General features: G+C 40.3%; 1 protein-coding gene across 1 annotated transcript; it reads left to right on the top strand.

Annotated features, from left to right (window-relative positions):
- Positions 1 to 13069: 13069 nt before the first annotated feature.
- LOC120867640 (thymosin beta-4-like) lies at positions 13070 to 13736 on the top strand. Its single transcript, XM_040245957.1, has one exon. It carries the CDS (start codon positions 13070 to 13072, stop codon positions 13322 to 13324), a length of 255 nt encoding a protein of 84 aa, XP_040101891.1. The 3' UTR covers positions 13325 to 13736.
- Positions 13737 to 21154: the final 7418 nt, after the last annotated feature.

The following is a 21154-nucleotide window of genomic DNA, read 5'->3' as shown; positions in this document are numbered from 1 at the left end:
GGGGCTCCAAAATCACTGCAGATGGTGACTGAAGCCATGAAATTAAAAGATGCTTACTCTTTGGAAGAAAAGCTATGACCAACCTAGATAGCATATTAAAAAGCTATAGCATATTACTTTGCTGACAAAGGTCCGTCTAGTCAAAGCCATGGTTTTTCCAGTAGTCATGTATGAATGTGAGTTGGACTAAGCCCCGAAGAATTGTTGCTTTTGAACTGTGATGTTGGAGAAGACTCTTGAGAGTCCCTTGGACTGCAAGGAGATCCAACCATTCCATCCTAAAGGAAATCAGTCCTGAATATTCATTGGAAGGACTGATGGTGAGGCTGAAACTCCAATACTTTGGCTACCTGATGTGAAGAACTGACTCATTGGAAAAGACCCTGATACTGGGAAAGATTGAAGGCAGGAGGAGAAGGGGATGACAGAGGATGAGATAGTTGGATGGCATTACCAACTTGATGGACATGAGTTTGAGCAAGCTCCGGGAGTTGGTGGTGGACAGGGAAGCCAGGCATGCTGCCATCCATGGGGTTGCAAAGAGTCGGACATGATTGAGAGACTGAACTGAACTGATACATTACAAATGGATCACCATAAGTCTAGTAACCATTTGTCACCACACAAAGTGATTACAGTGTTATTGACTTTATTTCCTATGCTGCACATCACATGCTTGTGACCCATTTGCTTTAAATATGAAGTTTTACTCTAGGCCCATTCATGTTGTCAAAAATGGCAAAATTTCATTTTTCTAAATGACTGAAGAATATTCCATTGTATATATACTGCATCTTTCTTATCCATTCACTTACAATGGATATTTAGAGTGCTTGCTTTTCTTGGCAGTTGTAAGTAATGCTGCAGTGAACATAGGGGTGCCTGTATCTCTTCCAATTCATGTGTCTATTTTCTTCAGATAAATACCCAGAAGTGAAATTGCTAAATAATATGGTAAAGTTCTATTTTTAATTTTTCAAGAAATTTCCCCATTGTTCTCCCTAGTGGCTACACATATTTACATTCTTAGCAAAAGTGCACAAAGATGCCCTGTTTTACATATACTTGCTAATACTTCTTGTCTTTTTAAAAAATATGTTGTCGTTTTACTGATAGCCATTCTGACAGATGTGAGATGCTGTCTCACTGTGGTTTTGATTTGCATTTTCCTGATGATTAGTGATGCTGATAATCCTTCCAGGTCTCTCTTGATCATCTTTGTGTCTTCCTTCGAAAAATGTCTACTCAGATCCTCTGCCTCCTTTTTGACAGAATTTTTTTTGATATTAATTTATATGAGTTATTTGTGTATTTTCAATACTTGCTTCTTGAATGTATCATTTACAAATATCTCCCATTCAGTAGGTTGCCTTTTTGTTTTGTTGATAGCCTCTTTCACTGTGCAGAACTTTTTCAGTTTGATTTGCTCCTACTTGTTAAGTTTTGGTTTTGTTGCCCTTGCCTGAGAAGGCATATCAAACATATTGCTGAGATCTTTGTCAAAGAATATGTTGCATATATTTTCTTCTAGGAGTGTGAAGGTTTCATTTTACATTTAAGTCTTTGATCCATTTTGAGTTATTTTTGTATATAATGCCAGAAAGTGGCCCAGTTTCAGTCTTTTGCATCTAGCCAGCTTTCTCTACACCATATATTAAAGAGACTTTTCCTTCACTCTAGAGTTTTAGCACCTTCTCATAAATTAATTGACCATATAAATGTGGGTTTATTTCTGGGCTTTCTCTTCTGTTCCAGTGATCTGTGTCTGTTTTGGTGCCAATACTACACAGTTTTGATTATTATATCTTTGTCATATAGCTTGAAACCAGGCAGTATACTTCTAGCTTTGTTCTTCTTAAGATTTCTTCGATTATTAAGGGTATCTTATGATTCCATACAGATTTTAGAATTATTAGTTCCAGTTGTATTAAAAAATACAATTGGCATTTTGATCAGGATTGCCGTGAATCTGTAGATTGCTATGTGTAGTATAGACATTTTAAACATGAGTTTGAGTAAATTTTGGGAGTTGGTGATGGACAGGGAGGCCTGGCATGCTGCAGTCCATGGGGTTGCAAAGAGTTGGACACGACTGAATGACTGAGCTGAGCTGAACTGAATTGATTTCTAGTATTCTCATTTTTTAACATTCTTTTTTTCTTTTCTGCTACTACGATTGGGTGATTTTAACTACCCCATCTTCCACACTGCTCATCTGTTTTTCTGTATCCTCTAATATACTGTTGGTTCCTTATAGAGTATCTTTCATTTCGCTTATTGCATTCTTTAGATCAGATTAAAAAATATTTTTTAATCTCTTTGTTGATGTTCTCACTGAGTTCAGTGAACATCTTTGTGAGTATTTGAAGTCTTTGTTTCATAAATTGGTTATCTCCATTTTATTTAGTTCTTTTTCTGAGGTCTTTGTCTTATTCTTTCATTTGCAAGGTTTTCCTTTGTCTTCTCACTTGCCTAACTCTCTGTGTTTCTATGTATTTGGTATATTACCTACAATTTCTTTGTCTTGAAAGAGTGGCCTTAAATAGAATGTGTCCTGTGGGGCCCATTGGCGTAATACCTCTTGGTCACCAGAGCCAGGTGCTCCAGGGGTGTCCCTTGTGTTTGCCTCTCCAGTGTGGTTTAGCCACAATTGCTGTGGGGACACTGGTGGGTGGGGTTGGTCCCCAGGCAAGATGGCTGCAAACTCAACCTTGACTGATACAGGTTTATGAAGTGTATCTTGCTTTGCTTGCTTCAGTGTGCTAATTTGGAGCTCTGCGACTCTGAGGTGACCAAAAGGCATATCCCTTTTCCAGCCCACTTGTACCTCAAATGCCACCACATTTGTTCTTTCTGCCTAAGTGAAGTGAAGTCATTCAGTCGTGTCCGACTCTTTGCGACCCCATGGACTGTAGCCTATCAGGCTCCTCTGTCCATGGGATTTTCCAGGCAAGAGTGCCAGACTGGATTGCCATTTCCTTCTCCAGGGGATCTTCCCGACCCAGGGATCGAACCTGAGTCTCCCGCATTGCGGGCAGACACTTTACCGTCTGAGCCACCAGGAAGCCCTTCTGCCTAAAGTTCTGTGCATAATTGAAATGCAAATAATGGCTACGATTATTTTCCTGTGGTGCGTTAGGTACTCTGCTAAGCTGTGTAACATTTGGAAATCCTCACAAAAGCCTTGCCGGAAAGGTACTATTCATACTTGCACTTTACAGATGAGGAAACTGAAAGCCAGAGTGAAATACTGGATTTGAACTCGGGCCATCTACAGATGCCATGGGTTTTGTAGTCTATGAGACTTTGACTTGCTGGTCACTTCTCCACGCGACCGAGTTTTATCAGCTGTGTGATTGAGATGTAGTTTTGATAGGTAGAGGGAATTACTGGGTACAGAACTTGTGTGCTCTGAAAAACACAGGTACTTAAGATCAAGAAAGAGGAGTGTGATAGTATAGTGATGATGAATTCTTATTCTTTCCTGAAAAATGTAGCAAAAAGAACCTTCCGGTGTCTCAATTTGTGACATTGTTTGTCTTCTGCTTATTTGATGATGTTAACTCTGTTTTAAAATTCTCTCAACACGCCAAGCCTCCCTATTTATTATGATTTTAACCTTTGCTGTGCCTCTCTTTGGAAATGACCCTTCTTTTCTATTCCTTTTCCTTACCCAAGCAGGGTATCTTTTCTCAGGGACAGCCCTCTGCTAACCTAGGTAATATGACCCTGCTGCTGCTGCTGCTGCTGCTAAGTTGCTTCAGTCGTGTCCGACTCTGTGCGACCCCATAGACGGCAGCCCACCAGGCTCCCCCGTCCCCGGGATTCTCCAGGCAAGAACACTGGAGTGGGTTGCCATTTCCTTCTCCAATGCATAAAAGTGAAAAGTGAAAGTGAAGTCGCTCAGTCGTGTCCGACTCTTGGCGACCCCATGGACTGCAGCCTACCAGGCTCCTCTGTCCATGGGATTTTCCAGGCGGGAGTACTGGAGTGGGGTGCCATGGACATCACCTTTAAGAATACTTCTCTGTCTTGCGACACTGATGGTGGTTCTGTGTGAAGACCAGCAGGGGGCGTAATTCTTAAAAACAAAGAGGTGGTAATACAAGATGAAGGGAAAGGGGGCGTCTTGGTCATTCAGGACATTAGGAATGTACCAACCCTTGGGCAAAACTGAAAATTCTGGACTAGATAAAAAGAGTTCATCAGAAAGCACAGGGTAAGTAAGGCGGTGGAAGAGAAACACAAAGACTGGATTTTTTAGGCATCCCTGCTGTGATGCAATCCTCAGACATCTGTCCTGGCCAAAGTGTTCATTTAGTTCATCCAAAGATGGCATCTGGAGTTAGAAAACCAAATGGAAACAGATCAGTTCTTAGAAGCTCTGTCCCTGGAAGAGTGAAGAACACACCTCCAGAGGTGTCTCTGCAGCCCCTTTCTGTTTCACCTTTTCTTAGAGGGCAGCTTGGTTGCATCCTTTTCATTTCTGTGACTTACAGAGAGTATCCATGGCTTTCTGGATCATTTTCCTACCCATCATTACTTGCTCAGATTGCTGACTGATCAAGAGAAAAATACTAAAACCCAATTATTGTGCTAGGAATATGACTCAAAAAGTGGCAGTTTGTGTGTTATTTGTTGTTAGGTTCTGCCCTTACATTATATATTCCTTGCAAATAACCTTTTGCAAACTGGAACCACTGCCCATTAATTTTATGAGATTTATGCTCAGAAGTCTTTTGAGCATGCCACCATTTAAAAAATTTTTCTGATCTGTCTTACTAAGTTTAGTTTTAGGTTGTGATTGAAACTCTTAATTAATCTCTGCAAACATGGAGATGTGGAAAGGAACTCAGCAGAAAAGCAATTAAAGGACTCTCTCTGATTGTTTTTCCCATTAACCAAGTCTATTGAAATCACTAAGCCAGCTGTGGTGAGTCTATTTAATAACTTTCTTTTCATTTCCTGATTTCTTACTCAGTTTCTCCTGCACTCCTCATTCCTGGGCAGCCTGGATTCATTGTTTGCTATTTCCGTCCATATGCTACTTTAAAATAATCACATGTGGATTTATGTTAAAGTCGGCCTTTAGAATTGATTTCCTTGGCCAGCAGTTATCACTGATGGAAACCAGTATAACAGAAGACTGGGATAAATGATGAAGGGAGATAAGAAATACATCTTCCCCTCTCCAGCATAAAGTTCAATAAGGTACTGAAATTATAAATTTTATTATGTATATATTTTAAATTAAAGATAATCTTTGCCCAAAAAGGGCCCTCGCATGGTGAGGCACAAGAGGGCAGTGTTACGTTAAATTACATTAAATTAAACTTCATGAAGATGTGATTAGTTGTGGAAACATGGGGGTATTACATGAATTATGATGCTGGAAATGAGACTTTGGTGCTAATGGCAGTGAGAACTTGAATAATGCAAGAGGAGAGATAGGAATCCATTTCCCAGTGCTCAGATCCACTGGCCACGCTCCATGGTATCAGCTAGTAGATTAACCTCAGAGGAGATGGGAAACTGGTCCTCTGCAACTTAGCCATAGCAGGGACTTTGCAGGCCATGATAACTCTTGAATCTATTTTTAATTACCCTTGGGTTTTTAAAAGTCATGCTTATCTTTTTAATTTGATATTGCCTTAGAGAGCTCTAGAGAGACAGCGTACGGCCAAGAAAAAGCTGGGGGTGGGGACGATTGACATGACAAGAAACTTTATTATTGCAAAGGCTTGTATCTCAGTATTCTGGAGTCAGTGGACTTCAGGACTTCTTGTAACCTTGTGGGCTGCTGAATATTTGACTTGAATATTTGACTCCAAAGCCAAGAAGTGTTCATGTTTCAACTTCTATAAGGTGGTAGCCAAGGGATATGATTGTCCTTCAACGAAGCAGACTTCCTTGTCTTTGCTTTGCGCTCAGGTGCCAGCCTCTTTTTCTTTTAGTACCTGCTTCATCTCCTCTGGATATCATGACTGTGTCTTCCTTCCACAGCAGTGTTCCTCCCCCTCCTGGTTGATTACTCCACAAGCCTTTGCTCTCTGTCTTGTGCCTCATTTCCACATGTATAGAAACTGGTTAAAAATAAAACTGTAAAACTTATATGTGAAATAAAATCAACAAATTACCATAATGACAAGTGAACTTGCTTTTTAATAAGTGGTAAATAAATGTTTGTCACTGTGATTCTATCAATCTATGACATGAATGATATTGAAAATTAGTCCAACTTCTCAGAATGTTAAGGTATCTTCAACATCAAAATACCCTTAGGCTTTTATTTTTTTCAAATTTTAGAGAGATTTACTAAAATTAGGTCGACTCTACACCTGAAACTAACACAACATTGTAAATCAACTATCAGGAATCAGTTCAGTCGCTCAGTCGTGTCCAACTCTTTGCAACCATGTAGACTGCAGCATGCCAGGAAATCAACTATACTCCAATAAAAATTTAAAAACAAATTGGATTGACTGTATAAATGCATTTAGCATTCAAGCTCAGATACCTTTGCAAGTGAAAGGTAATGCTATTAATAATTACATCAAGACAACAGGAATAAAGCTGGACGATCATACCCAAATCAGGATGTATGGTCATGCTAACAAAATGTACATGCTTTGTTGAAGCAATAAATTCAGATTTGAAATGCAAGGAGACTGTCAAGTGAAGCTTTATGACATGAGCATGCAGTGAGAAATGATTGCAGAAGTTGTGAAAAGGAAAATAAAACAATTGGAATCATTTCCCCAATTATATTAGAATAGAAGCTCTGTTTTTATGCTTTTTGTTATGACTATCTCCAGTACACAAGCAAGAAAACCATGCCCATCTCAAGCCCTCAGTTCCAATACCTTAGAATTTACTCATGTCTTCTGGAGCTCTTTCATTCAGGCCAGTTTTCATAGCACTACAGTCTGGGTGGGGAGTTTTCCTTTAGTTTCTTAATACCTATTGAGTGATGTTTGCAGGTCCTGTTTGGGATGTAGCTGGGCCTGGGAAGAGGGTAACCTTCAAATATCCCCTGTTCAGGGTAAGACCACTGGAACCCTCTTTCCTGGTGCCACAGCCCTTTTTCTGCATTACATTCTGATTGCATTGTCCTCTTGGAACAAGGAAATCTGTCTCATTCATCACTGTCAACAATCTGTAAGGGCAGTGCCTGGCACATAACGCAATGCCCTTGAATTAAAGAGGAAAATAAAACAAAGGCTTCAACCCCTTACAAAGTTAAAAAGGAAAGGGCTATGCAACACAGGTAGATGCACAAGTTCCTACCAGGACTGCAGAAACATTTATTGAGCTCTGACTCTGTGCCAGGCCTTGCTAAGCTCTTTATATTTTGATTTCATTGAATCTTTACAACAGTCTTAGTCCTAATTTATAGACGGAGAAATTGAGGCTCAGAGATTTTAGGTAACTACCCAGAGATCATATGACCTCTAAGTCAACTTAGACAAAGGCAAAGGTTTCAGACATAGTTGCTGGAAGAATTGCTGAGGAATAACATGAGGTGTAGACTCTCAAAGGTGGGTGAGAGCCATTGCTGTGTTGTGCATAGCAGGGAGCCATCATTAACCAGAAACTCTGTGATCCTTTCCTAATATAGACCTATCCATCATGCCACTTACCTCATCTTCCTCTTTTCTCAGAGAATCTTTGTTCCAATGAGTATGGATTCCAGGTGACTTCTCCACTTTTAAATGATTTCTCCTTGAAGAGGTCACTTGAGCTACTTAAAAAAAAATCCAATACTGACCTTTCAAGTACCACTTGCCACAAGAAGTAATGCTTGTGGAATTGGTGCAGTGGGTTTTGAGTGGTTAAGAAAGATTTCCTCTAAGTGGTGGAGAGAAACAGTTTACTTCTCTAGTTGGTACTGCTGGTGAATTCCAGTTGCCTGTGACAACCTCTCCATGGAAACTTCCTCAAGGCCAGGTACATTTGCCCCATTTCTTCATCTCACTGTTAGATTTAATAGGCAGTGATCTGCCTTCCAAAGTGCTGGTTGCTCACATCCCCCTGCTGAGTCACAAGCAGCCAGCTAATAGGGCAGATTCTAGCTTTTTGCAAAGGTTCTTGCCAGCTCCTTCGACACCATTCTGCAATATATTTTTGGCAGATAGCAAAGAAGGAAATACAGGAGTTGGAATGGTTTCTTCAATATTATAACAGCACAGATATCTTAAAAGAATGAGCACAATGTGTTTGGTATTGGGCCACACAGAATCGATCCTTTGAAACAATAACATCAGTATTTTTAGCCTGCTCTGAGTGTGTACTTTTGAAACCTCCTATTTAGGAGAGATTTAGGCCACCTCATGTGAAGAGTTGACTCATTGGAAAAGACTCTGATGCTGGGAGGGATTGGGGGCAGGAGGAGAAGGGGACAACAGAGGATAAGATGGCTGGATGGCATCACTGAGTTGATGGACGTGAGTCTGAGTGAACTCCGGGAGGTGGTGATGGACAGGGAGGCCTGGTGCGCTGTGATTCATGGGGTCGCAAAGAGTCGGACACGACTGAGCAACTGAACTGAACTGAACTGAACTGAGGAGTTAAAATTTTATGGTTAAAGCTTCCTGTTATTTAGAGGATGAAGTGTTGATTTTCCTGCACTACATACATTCTCTTCCCCCTCAGGATGAGCTAGCTGCTGTAACAAACAGCTCCTCAGTCCTACTAAATCCTTACCTGCGTGCCCACTGTGCTTTGACTGGGGCTTGTTCTCAAACAGTCTCTCAGAGACCCAAGTTGAGGGAGGTTTCATCTTAACATATGCTTCCTTGATTGCTGCAATAGTCAGGTGGGAACAAGCAGAATCATAAATAGGCCTCCACAGGTTCTTTCAGAAGCAACAGTAGCTTCTCTAGGCCAAAGAAAGTCATTTGTCCACATCTAAATTCAAAGAGGACAGGAGGTATAAACTCATCCAATTCCCTGAAGTCAGAAAGCTAAAAATACTTGATGAATAGCACTCCATGCCTTTTTTTTCTACCAACTTTTTATCATGAAAATGTCTACGGGAAGAAGTTGGCTTGGATCAGCTGCCCTTTCTGGATCAACTGATATTGCAGGGAAATTTGGAAATACTTTTCTTGCATATGAAAAGGGAAGGTAGTGGACACCATGGTTGACCACTCACAGAATAGGTGGTCATGGTTGTGGATGCCAATTCCAGAATTGAGGACATTAGGCAAAGGAAAGCACCTGGGTCCTCTCCATCCACCTACATAGTCAAAAAAAAAAAAAAAAAGTAGATGAATGAATGCCGGGCTGGATAAATCACAAGTCGGAATCAAGATTGCCCAGAGAAATGTCAACAATCTCAGATATGCCAATGATACCACTCTAATGGAAGAAGGTGAAGAGGAACTAAAGTGCCTCTTGATGAAGGTGAAAGAGGAGAGGAAAAAAGCTGGCTTGAAACTCAACGTGAAAAAACAAAGATCATGGCATCTAGTCCCATCACTTCATGGCAAATAGATAGGGAAAAAATGGAAGCAGTGACAGATTTTAGTTTTTGGAGGGGGCTCCAAAATCACTGAGGATGGTGACTGCAGCTGTGAATTTAAAAGATGCTTGCTCCTTGGAAGGAAAGCTATGACAAACCTAGACAATGTATTAAAAAGCAGAGACATCCCTTTGCTGACAAAGGTCTTTATAGTCAAAGCTATGGTTTTTCCAGTAGCGATACACAGAAGTGAGAGTTGGACCATAAAGAAGGGTGAGCACTGAAGAATTGATGCTTTTGAATTGCGGTGCTTGAGAAGACTCTTGAGAATCCTCTGGACTGCAAGGAGATCAAACCAGTCAATCCTAAAGGAAATCAATCCTGCATAGTCATTGGACAGACTGGTTCTAAAGCTCCAATACTTTGGCCACCTGATGTGAAGAGCTGACTCATTGGAAAAGACTCTGATGCTGGGAGAGATTGAGGGCAGGAGGAGATAAGAACAGAGGATGAGATGGTTGGATGGCACCACTGATTCAATGGACATGAATTTGAGCAAACTCTGGGAAATAGTGGAGGACACAGGAGCCTGGAGAGTTGGACATGACTTCATAACTGAACAACAGCAAGAAATTTTAAGTGTCCTAATGCCTGTATGAGATCCTGAGGGATTTTTCAGCACAACTCACTCAGGGTAGGGCAAGGTCAGAAGTACTAAGTAGGGTAAGAGAGAGAGAGTTGAAGGGTGTCACTTTTCAGAGGAAGGAACTATTCCCTATAGCCAGGGGAAATCAGCAATGACTTTTCAGATGTACTATTAACTTGATAATGAAATGCACACATTACTAGCACTTAAAAGACTAGAGTTTGATTCTTGGCTGCACTAGTTATCAGCTGTGTAACACTGGCACTGTCTAAACTCACTGTCTCCAAAAATGGGAATATGATAGTTTGTGCCTCCTCAGGACATGGCCTGGAAAAGAGGCACATTTTCAGTATAAGGCCTAGCATGAAACAAAAGCTCAATGAATGGCAGATGTCATTGTTTTACTGTTTTTAGAGCTTTGTTTGAAAAGTTCCACCTGGAAAAGAAATGTGGCATCCTTAATGACATTTGTGAACGTGCTAAGGATACAGAAAGATGGTGTTACTATAAAGACACCAGCGTTAGTTCTGTGGAAATGGTGGAGGAAGGGGGGAGTCTCGGTTTTTGCGTGATGGGCAGTAGCCTCATGGTGGGTGGTAGCTGCATTGTATCATAGCCAGTTGTGTGCCCAGGACTTTGTGTTTCCTATTGAAGAGGATAAAGAGACAACTAAGGAAAAATAGACATGAATTATAGGGGAAAGGGCACTGAGTCTGTTTTGGATTAGTGGCAATGAAATGGGTGGAAAACATGTGGTTGTTTGATCATAAGAAGAGCTATTTAAGAAGTCCCAGGTTTATATGTTCTCCAGAATGCTGCTCCTAGTAATAATGCCAGGGGAGTCATGTAATGTAGGAAAGAAGTTGTAGTGTGGACTCAAAATTAGTTTTAGTCTTAAGCCATCAGGTTCTGTTATGGGAACCTGGCCAGGCTCACCTCGAACTGTCAGCCTCTATTTCCTCATCTGCAAGTCAGGGTGATGCCCTGTCTTCCTTGCAAGGTTATGAAGGAGAAAATCAAGTAACACAACAAACTACGAGTCGTTAGCACTGCAGGGCAGTGTAAGTGTTGGACTCAGTTCAAGAGACGTGTCTGGTTAAGTCAGCACAGCTTAGGATTCCCGATCACAATGTGGAACTTTGATAACTAGGGTGACTGCCCAAGCCTGGAATCCATAGCCCTGTCTTTAGGGAATGACTTATTTTCTTTTTTTAATCATTAAAAAAATTTTTTTTAAATTGAAGTGCAGTTGATTTATAATGTTGTGTTAATTACTGCTATACAGCAAGATAATTCAATTATACATATATAATTGACTTCCCTGGTGGCTCAGACGGTAAAGTGTCTGTCTACAATGCAGGAGACCCGGGTTCAATCCCTGGTTTGGGAAGATCCCCTGGAGAAGGAAACGGCAATTCTCTCCAGCACTATTGCCTGGAAAATCCCATGGACAGAGGAGCCTGGTAGGCTACAGTCCATGGGGTCACAAAGAGTCGGACACAACTGAGAGACTTCACCTTCACCTTCTTCATACAGCAAAGTGATTCAGTTATACATATATACATTCTTTTTTCTTTAAATTGTTTTCCATTATGGTTTGTCATAGGATATTGAATATAATTCCTCATGCTATACAGGAGGACCTTGTTGTTTATCCATTCTATATATAAAAGCTTATATCTATTAACCCCACCCCCTCTCCTTTGGCAATCACAAATCTGTTCTTTATGTCCATGATTCCATTTCTGTTTCATAGTTAAGTTCATTTGTGCCATGTTTTAGATTCCGCCTGTTAGTGGTATCATACGGTATTTGTCTTTCTCTTTCTGACTTACTTCACTTAGTATGATAATCTCTAGGTTCATCCAGGTTGCTGCAGATGGCATTATTTCATTCTTTTTTATAGTTCAGTAGTAGAGAATGTGGAGAAGGCGATGGCACCCCACTCCAGTACTCTTGCCTGGAAAATCCCATGAACGGAGGAGCCTGGTATGCTGCAGTCCATGGGGTCGCGAAGAAACAGACACGACTGAGCAACTTCACTTTCACTTTTCACTTTCCTGCACTGGAGAAGGAAATGGCAACCCACTCCTGTGTTCTTGCCTGGAGAATCCCAGGGACGGGGGAGCTTGGTGAGAGGTCGTCTATGCGGTTGCACAGAGTCGGACACGACTGAAGCGACTTAGTAGCAGCAGCAGCAGTAGAGAATGAGTTGTGGTCTATAAGGGTATTTCAGTGTTGTGTTTTTTTGTTTGTTTGTTTTGATGAAAATATAACAAAAGCAATACATGCATCTTCTGGATCATCTGTTTCTCCTTATAAACAAGTATTGCCACTCAATACCAAGGCCTACATTTGCATTGGTGTTTATGAATCTTTTGGAACCAAGAAGAACTGCTTCGTCTCAGGCTAAAGAGTAAAGGCAGAACTTCCACAAAAATTCTTAATACATGCCACATAATATCATGGCACACTGTATGAACAGTTCAAGTAAATTTGCAAGTGGTGATTTAGGGTCAGCAAGCAGCAGTATCTCTCTGACTATTCATATTCTGTTTCATAGATAAGTTCATTTGTGCCATATTTTGCTTAGATTTAGTCTTTAATTTTTATAGTCACATAAAATTAATAAGTAAAAGAAATGCTTGCCTATTTTATATTGGCACTTGATTAATATCGTAATAAAAATAGGAATTTCCCTGGCAGTCCAGTAGTTAGGACTCTGTGCTCCCAGTGCAGGGGGCATGGGTTTGATCCCGGGTCAGGGAACTAAGGTCCCATAGGTCATATGGTATGGCCAAAACCCACATATATAGGTACACACATAACAGTATAAAAATTATTTAAGTAAAGTTTAGGGATTGGTGTGATTTTATTTTTTTTCATTTAAAAAGAATCACATTGTCTTGTTTGGGAAACAGTGATGTTGAATATAAAAGCTTGCATTTTAAAATAAGCACATGAAAAGATGTTCAACATCATTACTCCCTGGGAAAATTCAAGTTAAAACCACATCAAGACTCCACAGCTGCTACTCCAGACTTGACTCACTCACAGCTTGCTTGGCTCCCTCTGCAGCCATGTCTTATAAGCCCGATATGGTTGAGATTGAGAAATTTGGTAAGTCGACGTGGAAGAAAGCAGAAATGCAAGAGAAAAATCCACTGCCTTCAAAAGAAATGATTAAAGAGGAGAAGCAAGCAGGCGAGTCATGATGAAGTGTGTGCTGCCAGTATGCACTGTATATTCCACAAGCATTGCCTTATTTTACTTGTTTTAGCTGTTCAGCTTTGTAATATGCAAAGAGATTGGATAAAGTTTAAATGACTGTGCTACCCCTTTTCACATCAAAGAATGGAGAACTACTGACAACATAGGCCACGCCTGCCTCTCCCACCTGTCTGCCTGCCTGGCAGGGAAGGAAAAGAGCTTGCTTGTTGGTGAAGGAGAAAGCTGGATGGAACGAGAGTGAAATCTGGAGTAAAAGGCAAGCTGGTCCAAGCTGAGTTGTGGGCTGTAAAATGCAGTTTAATCAGAGTGCCATTTTTTTTTTGTTCAGATGATTTTAATTATTGGAATGTACAGATTTTTAATATGCAAATAAAAAGTTGTAAAACCTGAAAAAAACCCACAACAAGGTATCACCATGTATTCATTACAAGTGTTAAGATTAAAAAGACTAACCTATACTAAGTGTGGGTGAGAACATGTAGTCACTGGAACCCTGTAACACTGCTGGTAAGAATGTAAGGTGGTGTAATCACCTTGGGAAGAAATCTGGCCATTCCTCAAAAAGTTAAATGCAGTTAATATATAACCTGGTCATTCCACTCCTGTATATTTATCCAAGAGATATGAAAACATATATTCCCACAAAGATATTACATGATTGCTCTTTGCAGTGTATTTGTAGTTGTCTCAAACTGGAAACAATCCAAGGGTTCATTAACAGGTGAATGGATAAACAAATTGTGGAATATTCATAAAATGGAATACCACTTAGAAAAAAAATAAGAGGAAACTATTAACACTCCAGTAATGTGGATGAATCTCAAATTTTATATGCTGAGTAAAAGGCAGCTGAGAAGGTACATAGTCTATAATTTCATTTAAATATAACTCTCAAAAACCAAAGTATAGTGACAAAAAGACCACTGGTTGTGTAGGGTTAGGGTAGTGATCAGGAGAGAGGGATAATACAAGAGCATGAGACAGCTTTTAAGGGGAGGTGGAATCACTTTTTTGGATTGTGATGATGATTTTTTAGATGTAGACATATTTCAAAACTCATCAAATCATCCCCTTTATACACAGCTAATTGTATGTCAGTTAGACCTCAATACAGCTGTTAAAGAATTAAAGAACACACACTGCTAAACCTTGCCTTCAGACTGCCTTGGTTTTGATCCCTCCTTTGACTCTAGGGTGTCCCTGATGGCTCAGATGGTAAAGAATCCACCTGCAATGTGGGAGACCTGGGTTCAGTCCCTGGGTTGGGAAGATTCCCTTGGAGGAGGGCATGGCAACCCACTCCAGTATTCTTGCCTGGAGAATCCCATGGACAGAGGAGCCTGTGCATGCTCCTGGGCTGCAATCAATGGGGTCATAAAGAGTTGGACACGGGTGTCAGACTCTTTGTGACCCCATGGACTGCATCACCCAGGCCTCCCTCTCCATCACCAACTCCCGGAGCTTACTCAAACTCATATCCGTTGAGTTGGTGATGCCATCCAACTATCTCATCCTCTGTCATCCCCTTCTCCTCCCACCTTCAATCTTTCCCAGCATCAGGGTATTTTCCAATGAATCAGTTCTTTGCATCAAGTGGCCAAATTATTGGAGTTCCAGCTTCAGCATCAGTCCTTCCATTGAATATTCAGGACTGATCTCCTTTAGGATGGACTGGTTGGATCTCCTTGCAGTCCAAGGGACTCTCAAGAGTCTTCTCCAACACCACAGTTCAAAAGCATCAATTCTTCGGCACTCAGCTTTCTTTATAGTCCAACTCTCACATCCATACATCACTACTGGGAAAACCACAGCTTTGACTAGATGGACCTTTGTTGGCAAAGTAATGTCTCTGCTTTTTAATATGCTGTCTAGGTTGGTCATAGCTTTTTTTCCAAGGAGCAAGTGTCTTTTAATTTCACGGCAGCAGTAACCATCTGCAGTGATTTTAGAGCTCCCCAAAATAAAGTCTGTCACTGTTCCCATTGTTTCCCCATCTATTTGCCATTAAGTGAAGCTGTCTTAGCTGCAAGCTGTTTGACTCTTAGACAATTGGTTAATTTTTTGAGTGTCACGTGAAATGGGTATGATAATACCTACCCTAGTAGGTTATCTTAGAGTCAAGTGAAATATATGTGCCTTCTAACAAAGGACTTGCTTCTTAGTAAATACCCAGTAAGTAGCAATCGTGCTTCAGTGGTATTCTACCTGAGAGAAAGCAATCTAGGCCATATGTCTACATAAATATTTTCTTTTTCCTGGAGATCATGGTATATTCTTCCTATTTATGACCTGTGACAACTTCAGTATAAATGTGCTACCATTTCCTTGTATGTAGAGGTACTAACAACAAAAATGCCCATTGCCTAGGGTACATCCTACATCTGCGAAATTAGAATCTCTATGGGTGAAAAGCCAGCGGCAGTATTTTAACAGTTTTGAAGTGCCTCAGATATATGGGGAAGTTAAAGAAAGAGGACTCTGAGGCTGTGCTCCTCTCAGTGTGATCCCCAGACCAGCAGGACCACATCATGTGGGAGCATCTTAGAAATGTAGCAGCTCAGGCCCAAACCCAGATCAGCTAAATCAGAAGCTGTGTTTGATTTATTCCAAACCCCACATTGATTTGTGTGCACCTTAAAGATGGAGGAGCAACAGGAGGAATCGTCTCAGAGGGTCCTTCCTTCTTTCAAATACTGTGCCAAATTTTTTGAATATGATGTAACATAATATCTCATTTTAAATCTTGTTGGGAGGAATCAGAGACCAGAAGATAATACCTCGAGAGAAAGGCAGTTCAGAGAAATGTTTGCTAGAGGAGGTGCTTACTTCCCAGAACAGAAGGCTCTCCATCAGACCTTTATAAAATGATAATATGGGATGACTGGGGACAAATTGACCTCGATAGAAACTCAGCGTTTATATACTTAGCAAATGGCTCTGTTTATACGGTTCGTTTTCAGACACTTTCCAAATGTTGCAATTAACACAATAAATTTTTCTTTCAGGAATCTGGTTTGATGGGCCACTATTTCAGTTCAATTATAATCAATTGAACTGGGTTTTGCTGAACTGTCTTATTTAATTTAACCCTCATGTTAACCCTATGAAACAGTTACCATTAGTTAACCCATTTTTATAATGGAAGGAAACATAGCTTTGAGTTCTTGGTGATTTGCCCTAGATCCCATCCAGCTAGAAGCTGGCAGCATGGGGATTTGAGCCCATGTCTGTAAAGATCAGAGCTTGTTTGTATGCCAAGGCTAATTGGGCAAAGAGGAGAAGTGCTTGATTCTGGAGTTGGCCTGCTGGGGTTCATGCCTTGACTCACTGTTTAATGGAAGAATACATGAGTGATTTTGCTGTATAACGTGACTGTGGGGTAGGGAAGAAGGTCCAGAACAGGAGGGAAGCATGGTGGCAGTCAACCTCTCAGAGGGTTGGTAGTGGGAGACCAGCGACATAGAGTCAATAGGAAGGATGGAGTTGCGGGAGGATGGAGGTGTTGATCATGAAATGTGCCTGTATCATGTCTTGCCCAAATTAAGTGATACACGTAAGGATTATATCTGGTGCATGGCCTGACATCTGTTAGCACTTAAATGACAACTATCTCTAGGCTCAAGGACAAATCTATTTTTACTGTTTTCTGTCAAACAAGAGTCTGTGCAGGAACCAGCTGCCTCATCTATTATTTCATTATCCTCCTTTCCTAAAGGTGATTATTGCAAACTGGAAATCCCACACAGCTCCATCCTAAAGGTCTATTTCAAAGATTACAAAATACTTCTTTGCAATTTCTCTCCTATATTATCTTCTTTAGTAATGTAACTTGATTTTTAATATTACTTAATTTAAAATATCTTAAATAAGAAATTGATTTTTTTGTGAAAAAACAGAAAGCACATTTCAGCAAAAATAAAAAAACATATAACTCTAATCTTTTGTTCTTTAATATTTAGGTAATTGGCAATAACTTACCATTATAAAGAGGCTTCCATGGTGGCTCAGACAGTAGAGAATCTGCTTGAGACCCAGGTTCAAATCCCTGGGTCAGGAAGATCCCCTGGAGAAGGAAATGGCAACCCACTCCAGTATTTTTGCCTGGAGAATTCCACGGACAGAGAAGCCTGGCAGGTTGCAAAGAGCTGGACACAACTGAGCAACTAACATTTTCACACTTTCACTTTTTCCATTATAAATAATGCTGATATGACCATCCTTGTCTGCAAATCTTTGTGCATATCCTTTATTATTTCATTAAGATATATTTTACAAGAAGAACCAACAAAGGTATTTGTCACCAGTGCTGGTTGTGATTTCTAGCCCTAGATTCAGGGTATAGCCCCTAGAAACTTAGGTCTGTCACTAAGAGAGACTTGCTAAGTGGAGAAAATTTGCCCTTCCTAATTTACATGTAGCTTCCCCTGAGATTGAAGCTGCTCTGGTGTGTTTCAGAGGTAACATTTCAAAATAATTGGGTGGAGAACTCACCTAATAAAAATCCCTGAGGACAGCATTTTCAATTCTGCAGATCTTTTCCCCAGGGTTTTCCTCTATAGCTGACTCTAAACCCAAGGTCTGAAATGCCAATAGGAATGGTAATCTCTCTGTTTAGTATAACACTTTCTTCATTCCTCAGGAGAACTCAAAGTACTATTTTAGGTACTTTTTGCACGGTCTGAATTCTGGAAAATTGCATCACTTTACCATCAACAAAGCCAAAATAGTTCAAATTGGTCATTCCAGTGAACAGAGCATCGATATGAACAGAAACCAGATCTAAAGCAACCAATCATACTTATTGGAACAAAATATTTTCCCTGAAAGCAAAGTAAAAATTAGAAAGAAAAGCAATTCTTTTTACTAGGACAGGAAGGATATAGAAGAACCCTGCAGGGATTCACGCGAACAAAAAACCTCACCTCCATGTTTCAAAATAAAGTAATCACTGATGGATGAGTTTCCTACGAGCTGAGAAAAGGAACCCTGAATCATTTGTGCTGCCTTCCCATTACTTATGAAACAGGAGAGAGGGAAAGCTGTGGCTGCTGACATGGAAATGAAGGATTTAAAATGTTCTCCAACTGACTTCCAGGGGAATTCCACAGCATGTTTGCCTCCACATATCCAGTTTTATGGCCCCACATGGACCTCGAGCCTCAAGACTCAGCTCCCATATCTTTTTTCAAGACCTTCCTCTGTCCAACAAAAAAGGAGGTGATCTAACCACATAGCAAGACAGAAATTTCTGTTCTTCTCAAGACTCTTGTTTATAGTACTTGGCTTGCTGAAATGTTTATCACGTGATCTTTGTAAAATATTTACGTGGAAAACCTTAAGCTAAAAATGTGTTCGAGTTGGCAATCAATTTTTTTTGTTGTTAAATGTGAAGACTTATATAGGCACTTGACCAAAGAAAACAATCAATATTTGAAAATATTTGAAAGGTGCCCAACATTGTGATTACAACAGTAACACAAATGAAAACTACCATGAAATTGCCACTAAAAATCTATGAAAATGGCAAAAATTATATATCAGAAAGCTGAAAGTGTGTATGGATATCTAATGCCTTCATAATTCAACACTAATGTGTTAACTATCCCGAAGGAAACGTTCGTGTCTACACCGAGAGGCAGATAGGAAAATGTTCATAGAACGTTATTCCAATGTTGTGGCCATTAAACCCTAAATAAACAATATAGTTGATAATTAAATTATTATATTTACACAGAAATCCCAAACTACAAACTACTGTGTATGCAACAACATAGATAAATCTCAGAGATGTTGGCAAAACAAGCTGACATGGAATAAATACTGTGTGATTCCATTATATAATATTCAAAACAGGCCAAACTGATCAAAGATGTAGGTCAGGATGGTGGCTACCTCTCATGGAGGAGTAGTGATTGGTAGAGAGGCAGAGGAGAGGCTTTTAGAATGCTGATCAAGTTCTATTTCTTTCTTGATTTCATGGGTATGAACAGTTCGGAAAAATTCACCAAGCCACACAGTACACAGGAAACTTTTATGCTTGTAGGTTATACGTCAACAAACTGGTTTACTTTAAAACAAGATCAGAAGGGAGATGCCTAATAAATATGCAGCTCAGCTCTTTTTATTGGGTGAAGATAAGAACTGTAGTTGATTCCAGGACAACAGTTTTTATAATTGTATCTTATTCTGCTCACCAAGTGTGGGATGAAAACTTGTGGGTAAACAAGTTTTGCTAAATTGAATCTAGTTCTTTAAGGAGATCTTGTGCCAAATAATTTTGAGAAGGTCCTTGCTCTCTAATTCATCTTGTCTGTGAATTAAGAAATTTATTCATTAAGCTTGTCTCCAGAGAGGTACACCTATAATACTTCAAATATGGGTCATTTGTAGTTGTTTTATTTAAGCTATAAGCTGTATTCTCAAACAGCATCTACATTCCCTGGTGGCCCTGATGGTAAAGAATCTGCCTGCCATGCAGGAGATGCGGATTCGATCCCTGGATTGGGAAGATTCCCTGGAGAAGGAAATGGTTACCCACTTCAGTATTCTTGCCTGGGAAATGCCCTGGACAGAGGAGCCTGGCAGGCTACAAATCCATGGGGTCATGAAGAGTTGGATATGACTGAGTGATTCTCACTACTATATTTGATTCCTAGGGCTGCCATTAAAAAGTACTACAAACTGGATAGCTTAAAACAACAGAAATGTGTTCTCTCAGTTTTGGAGATCAGAAGTCTGGAATTGAAGTGTTAGTAGGGCTATATGCCTGACAAGGCTTTAGAGAGGACTCCTGGTCTCATCCAGGTTCTGGCATCTGGCCTTCCTTGGCTTATGGCATCATAACTCCAGGTTTGGCGTCTGCATCTGCACAGGGCCTTGCTCTCTGGGTTACTCTGTGTTCTCTCTTCTTCTTTAAAAGAGAAAGGGCCACCCTAAATTCTAGATGACTTTTATCTTTATTTTAGATTCTTAACTAGTGACATCAGCAGAAGATCCTATTTCCAGGTAGGTCACATGCTGAGGTTCTGGGTGCATATGAATTTGGGAGAACTGAGACCGATTTTATTGGACTCAGCCTACCCACAATCATGGCCTGGAAGCTGTCAGGAGCACCATCTCCCAGAACACAGATTTCCCTTTCAGTAATTTAACAAACATTTTTGAGCCTCTGCTATATGCTTGACATTACCCGAGACATAGAAGATCAAGAACATGGCAAGTAATGTTAGGAAATGACTAGGTGCCAAGATTTTTATCATTTAATCCTCTGCACAATTCTATCATTTTATAGGTGTTGCAACTGTGGTGACACAAATTGTTTACGTAACTTTCTCAAGCTTACACAATTATCATGTGATTAAGCTCAGGTCTGTCTGCTCCTAAGGGCATATACCTGTTCTTCTTCTTTAAATTTGGCTGCCTTTGGTCTTAGTTGTGGCACATGGGCCCTTTCATTGTAGTGCACAGATTCAGTTGTGGTGTGCAGGCTTAGTTGCCTGGTGGGCTGTTTTTAAATAGCTTAGTTCCCTGACCAGGGATCAAAACCACGTACCCTGCAAGGTGGATTCTTAACCACTGGACCACCAGGGAAGTTCCTACCTGTTTTCAGACACCTATTTTATACTACATGGCACTGAACATTAATTGCATATTCAATTTGGGTCAAGGCCCTGAATTAGACAGTGGGCCATGGAAACAAATGAAACACATGCCCTGCCTCTGAGAAGCTCATGAGCTATATTCATACTTAAACCAAGAGTATGAATGTCAAACCGTTCATTCAACAAATATGTAACGAAAGCTTTGCATGTGTT

The sequence above is a fragment of the Oryx dammah genome, unplaced genomic scaffold (assembly GCF_014754425.2).
Source record: "Oryx dammah isolate SB20612 unplaced genomic scaffold, SCBI_Odam_1.1 HiC_scaffold_9, whole genome shotgun sequence".
NCBI classification, from domain to species: Eukaryota; Metazoa; Chordata; class Mammalia; order Artiodactyla; family Bovidae; genus Oryx; species Oryx dammah.
The sequence above is the reverse complement of the archived record's forward strand: the minus strand, read 5'-3'. Positions and strand labels throughout refer to the sequence as shown.